This window comes from Primulina huaijiensis, chromosome 11, assembly GCF_012295235.1.
Source record: "Primulina huaijiensis isolate GDHJ02 chromosome 11, ASM1229523v2, whole genome shotgun sequence".
Taxonomy (NCBI): Eukaryota; Viridiplantae; Streptophyta; class Magnoliopsida; order Lamiales; family Gesneriaceae; genus Primulina; species Primulina huaijiensis.
The window spans coordinates 10,509,347-10,517,504 of record NC_133316.1 but is presented as its reverse complement, the minus strand read 5'-3'; the positions used below and the strand labels follow the sequence as shown (position 1 = coordinate 10,517,504).

Here is an 8,158-nt window from a genome sequence, read left to right as displayed (position 1 = left end):
TTCCTCTAAGTGTTTATAATAGTACTATTGCGCAGTTTGGTCAATATACGCTGGAGGCTATCATTGTATATGTCCTAGGGTTTTTGTACAACTGTATTCAAGAGTCTTCGGTTGTGAGGGTAGTTACATTGATAGACAAGCTAGATAGCACTGTTCGAACACAAGCTAATATAATAAATAAGAAAAATCTTGTTAGTAAAACTGCAACAAATAGTAAGGAAGGTGGTATAAAGCGAAAAAGGGGTAATAAATATGAGATAGGTATAAGATTGCTCGAGTTCATGATAGAAAGACAATTTATCTATATTGATACCTTTATCGCTGATGGTAAGAAAGCTGTTGTGAAAGAGAAAGGAAAGGGGTATTTAGAATCCAATTTATTCGCTGTATGTAATTTTAAATTAAGTCTTCTCCCGTTGAAACTCAATCATCCAATGGTTTGCAAGCCGAAAGATTGGGAACTCAAATCGGATGTTGATAAAACAAAACCTATGATGTTATCGGATATGAGAGGTGGTTACTTAAGTGATCCTACGTTAGATACATATAATAGGTTGAGTCTTATATCATCCCGTAACCTAAGCAATTTTAATATAGAATTACATGATTCAAAGTATAAGGAATTGTGCTTTATATTGAATGGACTTCAGAATCAAGGATTTAAGATTAATTAAATAATGTTGGAGTTCATTAAAAGAAATCGTGCTACTTTAGAAAAATTAGGTTATCTTATGTCTAGAAAACTAATACACGTTAATATGAAAGAAGCCTACGATTATCTAAGGATCTCATCTTTCAAGAATAATGATAAACAAAAAGTATGTGGCCTTAGTTTTCTCTTTAAGGACTTAGCTACGCGGTTGCAGGCTGCTAGGTATGAAGATTCAATAATCAGGCTTGCGTCCGCATACGACGATTATATTTTTTATTTGCCTGCATTTATGGACTTCCGTGGTAGAATCTACCGCTCTGGTATCTTGCATTTTCATGAGCGTGATTTAGCTAAAAGTCTCATAGTCTTTGCTTATAATCATCAAGAAGTAAACAACCTGTTGGAAAATGACATAGTTGCATCTTCTGCTGCCTTTAAGTATAAGAAATTCTCTCTTTATGATGAGGCTCTTCAATGGTATAAGGATAACCAGAGTGTGATTCAAGCTTCTGAGGAGAGTTTAATAAGAGTGCCAGTGATCCATTTCAGTTCATAGCAAAGGTCCTGTCTCACTATAGTGAGGATGAATATAATAGACTTCCAATAACTCAAGATGCAGCTTCGAGTGCTTATCAGATCATGAGTAATTTATTGCTTAACAAAGATCTAGCTAGGAAAACGAATCTTATTCAACACCCTGATAATAAAATACAAGATGTATACATGTACATGCTCTATGAGTTTAAGGAGTTTTTGCATCATCAAATCAATGATAAGTGTAAAATGGAAATCATAGAATCTAAACTAGATAGAAAGCTCATCAAAAGTCTATTCATGTCGTTGATCTATGGTAAAACAGTTATCAGCATGGATATGGATATTAGGGAGAAATATGGTCTATTGCTAAGCCAAAAAGATAGCTATAACCTCGCTAAACTTGGCATTGCTTATTTGAACAATAAATATCCAGACATAGTCAATTTTATGAAGTTGATTTCCATCATAAGTTGGTTTAGTTCTGTAATGGATAGAGCAGTTGACTATAGTATAACCTATTTCACTACAAGACAGGATTATATGTCTTTCATAAAAGAAAAGATATATGTTTATGAAAGGAATAGCAAAAAGAAAAGACGGGTAACTATCTATGTACCTTCTATGGAGAGGGATATGCGAAAGACTCAATCCTCAGCATGCGCTAACTTTATTCATCAGAAGGATGTTTACATTGCCATGAAAGTAGTAGAATCATTATTGAGTCTACGTGCACCTATATACACGGTTCATGATAATTTTATAACAACTCCGCCTTACTTAAGAATAGTTCCTGATATATATACCCAGGTCTTTATTAATATGGGTTTTCCACTTAAAATCATCAATGCTTTTATTAATCTTATTTCTCCATACAACCAAAATAACATTCCATCACCCTTATACTTGTCCATGGATGATGAAGAACCTATTCCATCGGATTTTCTTATAGATTTATTGAATTCACATTGGCCTGAGAATTATAGAACTAAAACTAAAAAACAAATATGGGAGAAAAAGGTTTCAGACTTGGTTAAGTATTACAAAAACTATGTAGATGCTGTGTGCGATAGAAAACCTCAATTGAATCTTTCAAGGGTGTCTTGTGATTACCTTTATGAAGGGAAGTGGTTGAATTTTAAGAAACTTATAGAGAACAGAAGTTATAATTACAGCGTACATTATTAAATATCTTATATAAAGTCTATAAATGTGAGTCGAGTTCATTATGGTCCTCCTTAAGTATCACGGTGCCCATAGCCAAATGGAAATGAAATCTAAGAAAACCGCATAATACGACCTAACCTATGGAACCTATGGAATGTTTTGATATGAAGTTATTCTATGATTTAATAGATTGTCACTATCAAAGGAACTCTAGTGAGTATCCAATGATTTCTAGTAACGACATCAAATGTTTTAAGGACCGACTGACTGATCTCAGTAATCAAAGTATTATAAACGAGGACGCCGATAAGCTATATGATCCTATATTGGATTCTTTGGTTCGATCGTCGTTAGCAGACTTACTTTACATTTCTAAAAATAGAATTTCTTTCAAGGATTTCGTTGAGTTCCATCCTAATTATATACGTTTTCAATTTATGGATGACCTCATAGTTTCTAAATCATCGGTAACTCTAGGTTCTTTTAAGCTTTTAGAGTTTTCACCTAGTGCTGCTTCTATGGACTGCGGGATACTTATTCAAAAGGTTGATGATTTGTTACAGAATCCTATTCTCAAGATCATTATCAATTCATTTGTAAGAAAACTACAAGTTGAGGGAGATCAGTTAGAGAGGCTCATAGGTTTCGTTAAAACGAAAAGGAAACCAACTAGAGGTTTAGGATTGCTTTATTTTGTACTTATGGATTTGTATTTAGAGAGTATTGATAAAATGGTTCAAAACATGATAAAGAAATCGGGGTTACACTGTTTTTGGTGTAGGAGTCTTGATACCGCCATCCTAGGATTTACAGATGGGAAGACTTTAAAAACATTTAATTATATCTTACAGTTACACATCGCACTTCCGACATGGGGGTTAACCGCAAGAGTACGATCAGGAAACATGGGCGGAAAAGTATTGAGACCATTCAATGGTAAACTATATATTAATTTTGAGGGTATCCTACAATGGAAAAGACCTGACAGTATCATATCAGAATGAGATGTGGGGTGTGTTTAGATGAAAAATAGTAGTGGGGGTGTTTAGAGTGAGTTTAGAGTTCTACTTGAGTCGAGCTACTCCCCGAAAATGCTCTATAAAGTGGGGTTCAGTCAACTTCCTATGGATCCCTCGCTATCTAAGAGTGTGAGATATAAGAATGTAAATGGTCCCACCTTAAATCTTCTAGTTTGAGCTTTTATTCATCAGGTTTATGGGAGGAGCTATTGTCATGGTCCTTCGGCAACCTCTTACTCTTAGCCTTCTTAGCCTTTTTAGGCTTTGTATTGTAGAGAGTTGGTTGAAGAGTCTATTGACCTTCATCAATAGTAGCCTTACTGACTGATTCATCATTATTCCTCAATAGTTCATATTTAAAGATAGTGGTATCATCTTTAGTTCCTAATTCTATTACTTCTTTAGTTCGTGTGTCTATCCATACATTATTTGAATCATATATATTTTCCCTTTTAGTACTCCGTGGTAGTCCTAGGTTGAGGATCAACTCTTTTTTAACAATTTGAAGTCTTTTCCAATCAATTCTGAAGTTAGCATCAGTGGGGATCTTCTCGGTTTGAGATAGATCAGCTAATTGCCTTACAAACCATTCAGATGTTACTAAATCTTTAGCAGGGTCCTTGTGCTTGATAATATGTCTCTCATCTTCTATCTCTAGCATGTAACTCTTGGGTGCTAAGAAGATACCTCTATTTACTTGGTGCTCGAGTTTAAACTTACCCAATTCACTTGAAGAGATTTGATCCTCAGGTAGAGGGCTTCCTAGAACTATAGAGTCAGTATCCGTGTAGTAACAGTCAGGTCTGGAAATGTGTGGGTACATATGAATGCGAGCACAAGCAGTTATAGCTGCTGACAATTGAACAGCCGACATCCTAGGAGGTTTCCAGCCGTCATCAGAGCCACTAAAATTGGTAATGTAATTCGCAATATAGTAATGATCGGTAAGCTTCTCTGCTGATTGAAAAGTATCCTTCTTCATCAATTCTTCGTATCTCTTTTGATTGCAGATCTCTGTTACTGTACTCTCAGGATTCATACCAAATCTACCATAGAGAGAGTTCATGAGAATCTTATATATAAATGTCATAGCTTCATCACCTCTTTTCTTAGCATCTAGTCTGCTTTCATAGAGGTGTGATATAAAGCTTTCGAAAGGACTTGACTTCTTCTCAAACAAATATCCCCTAAGAGGGATAATCTCGAAACCTAAATCACGTGCAAACTTCAACTCTTCGCTATAAAAGACTCCAATGAATTTACCTGTAGGAAAGATTAAAGTACCATATTGATCCTTATAAGGCAAGAACGGACGTGATATATTAGTAGGACATACTACATAGGCCTCAATAAAGCCAAACAAGCTATCTAATTCAACGATTTCCAAATTATTCCGCCATACTGGTACACCACAAGGCATAGGGTAAGATTTCATAATATATGGATATAATGAGTTCACATCATAATAATAAAGATTCTCACCATAGGGCTTATAGACATCAACATGACCCCCATAATAGGCACGCCTTATGAAAGTATCTTGGTTTTGAGTAGGTATATAGATAGGAAAGGTCTTATCATCCAAATAATGCATACGAAATATTTTAAGTGAAAGCGATGACAATGTCATCACCACCTCGATATCAATATGATACTTAGACCAATTAACCTCTTGAGCCTTCAACATCACACCACCTAATAGAAGGATGTCTTGTCGAAGATAGTTTATCAATTCCTCTCTAGAAACCTGAAGATTAGATACTTTCAAATCCTCATGTGGGATGGAGCCTTTAGAACCTAATTCAGGACATAATGTCTTTCCCAATGTTGCAAGAGAGCTAGGGAGTAATGTGCATGAATCTCTGAAACAGAAGAGTAACTTATCGCCAAGATAGATTTTCAACTCGTAAAGCTTATGATTTCTAAACAAGGTTCTAATTTTATACTTATGACGATCAGCAAAATACCTAAGAATTATAATACCATCAAATCGGGAGAAATTATGGAAATAAATTGTTCGAAGACGAGTACTATATATGTTTAGAACTGAGACTTCCAAATTATAGAAAAAATCATGTAATATTCTTTCACTCCTTTCTTCAAAGGTATGATAGAAAGGTATGTGATCTTCACTGAAAAAGGTGTGTATCGAAGGTTTGGAAGTAAGATCGTCACCTGATTTCACCACTAAGTAACCTGCAGCGTAAGGAACATGAACATTATTGACTAGTATAGTCTCTAAATCGGCTACTATGAAAGGATAACATTCTGGTCTCACACCTTTGATTGTGGTTACTTTAATGGGAGTACGACTCTTTACAGAAATAAGTGATTTGACATCTGGTAGTTTACCACTATCTATTTCAGAATCTATAACATTTAGAATATCTTCTATATTTATATTAGGTAATTCTATTGATTTAGGGATCAACTTTTCCTTAGATTCATAATAGATACGAATAAAGACAGCTTTAACCATAGCTTCCTGATATTGTTCACCGTATAACATCACTAGTTATTCAATCATATCATAGATCCTCTTTTTGGGGATACTAGAACCTAAAGGATTACACAATGGAATAGCCTTACCTAAAGTAAATGACAAATCGCAAGATGATGGTAATATCATAGTATAACCAATAGTTATTTTCAAATAGTCACATTCTAAATTGTAAGCATACATCTCGATCAATTGTATGAAGGCTAATGTTAGAACTTCAAAATCAATAGCTCGATAGTATGGTTCTTTAAAACTAGTAGAAGCATAGATAGATCCTGGATACACAGTTTTTGATCCAACAGAAGATATATTACTTTGTAAACTATACCAAGAACCATTATACGTTTCAGCTGAGGAGGTAGAACACCTCTGTTGACTATAATATAAGACTCTCCGTTCTTTATCAGTGGCATTAGAACTCCTCAAACGTATCCCATTAAGAACCATAACATAGGAGGACCAGTAATTCATTCTAGCGGTCCGTTGAAGGAGGTACCGATTCCTATAATCGAATATACACATCATGATTGTAAATTTCATCCACTATGTACAAGAAAGACATAAAATATAGTACCTATCATCTAATCTCAGGAGTATACTCTAAAGACAGAAGGTTCTATAAATATATTATAATGAATCATCGTTGTTCCTAATATAGTACCTATCATTTCTATAGTCTTAAAAATCTAATCTAGGTTCGAGGCCTCGCTCATAACTAGGGTTTTATTATTTCTCTAAAGGATGCTGGGATGTATAGGTGTATTCCACTTTGGTCATTTTATTCCCGTTAGAGTTGGATTTATTTACCCGAAAAAACAGATCTCCCCCACTTTGTAAATTCCCGTCTATAAATATAGGTGACTTCTGTCAAATATGTTAGAATAGGGAAGAAGTCTATAAACGTTCTTACAGTGAGGAACCTGCAGAGAAAGTATAGTTTTACCGTGAACTTACTCCAAAGTTCGATTAATGCTCTGACACACGGAGCATTTATCAAAGTGTATTTTATTGACAAGCAATAAGCTTGTTGTGCGTAGTAACAGTATTTCATTTTGGAATGTACAGTCCCGAAATCATTCCATTTGTTTAATACATGGAAGTCTGATCCTCCAATCCCGCGGCTTTGTACTATACTTGCAAATAAGAAAAGTGTGAGGACTCAACATATGATGTTCCGTATAAGCTCACATAACACCAATTTGAATAACCTAATGGCATACAAATTGCCTTGGCTGGCAAAGCCTGGCAGCTCTACAAGCAGGGGTTTATACCATCTATTTGTATTGAGAGGTTTTACATCTGTTTGTAATGGTATAAGCAACAAGCTTGTATGGATGGATACTTCCGGCTATAGGCCATTAACGAATAATTTCCGGTCCCGCATTATGCCAAGTTTATTCTTAATAACGGTTAAAAAGTCCCCCTCCCATGGAAAAGAAACTCACGACCATTGATTGACCAGGGCCGTACCCTTATGATGATGAGCCATCTCGAGCTGATTAACAGTCAACTCTCCCTTGCTGAATGGCATGTTACCTTTCTTGAAAGTGGGAGGAGGGTCCTCCATCACTAACAATGATTCATCATTGCAAAGGGTAGTGAGACCAGAACTTTACAATGAAACAGTAAAGTAAATGTTATGCTCGGTCATAAAGAGAAAGGTGGTGAAACCCAATAACCGGAGCAAGGTACCAATTTAGATAAGAGGGTGAGATGGCAACATCAATCTCACTTACTAAATCAAAGTACTATTATGCATACACAAAGACGTCACGTGATATGACTTTACTGGAAAGGGACCGTATTAAGTCTATAAAATGAATGCCGCCCGTTGCTTAAATCAGCTTAGGTCCCCTCCTTTGTGTGTGGTCAAGCAGGATAGGAAACTCAATAAGACTCTGAATTTGAGCTGTCCTCGGATGTACACCTGCTTGTGGCACCTCGGAATTACAGACTTACTACGATAAGAGACCTGGAACCGGCGTTCGTTGGAGTCGTGGAAGCCTCAGCTCGTCCTATTCTTAGTATTCTTAATCTTTAAATCCTTATACTATAAAGTAGCTCGATCCTCCTAAGCTAGGGGAGAGGGTCTTTAGATGAAATGGTCACCAAATGCGACTAACTAACTATTTCTTAATGCGGTTTGAACCGTGGGACAGCCCCTTCGTTATCTTACTGTTACCGATTGCCTGATTTATGGACATGCGGATTTGTACCTAGACCTGGAAGTGCTATGGACGGACCCGAAGTTGCTCACCATCGACCAAGATAGGGACCTTCGGTAAG

At 36.0% G+C, this 8,158-nt stretch overlaps 2 protein-coding genes across 2 annotated transcripts; one reads left to right on the top strand and one right to left on the bottom strand.

The window, feature by feature from the left end:
• Nucleotides 1-1,291: 1,291 nt before the first annotated feature.
• Nucleotides 1,292-2,374, top strand: LOC140988366 (probable DNA-directed RNA polymerase). Its single transcript, XM_073457390.1, has one exon. It carries the CDS (start codon nucleotides 1,292-1,294, stop codon nucleotides 2,372-2,374), a length of 1,083 nt encoding a protein of 360 aa, XP_073313491.1.
• A 1,290-nt stretch (nucleotides 2,375-3,664) lies between these two features.
• LOC140988365 (DNA polymerase-like) lies at nucleotides 3,665-5,851 on the bottom strand. The gene has a single exon (XM_073457389.1). The coding sequence runs from the start codon at nucleotides 5,849-5,851 to the stop codon at nucleotides 3,665-3,667; it is 2,187 nt and encodes a 728-aa protein (XP_073313490.1).
• Between the last annotated feature and the right edge of the window lie 2,307 nt (nucleotides 5,852-8,158).

Excerpts from the sequence above, each read along its gene's own strand:
- LOC140988366 (XM_073457390.1), top strand. The coding sequence starts at position 1,292 with ATGAGTAATTTATTGCTTAACAAAGATCTAGCTAGGAAAACGAATCTT.
- LOC140988365 (XM_073457389.1), bottom strand. The coding sequence starts at position 5,851 with ATGGTTAAAGCTGTCTTTATTCGTATCTATTATGAATCTAAGGAAAAG.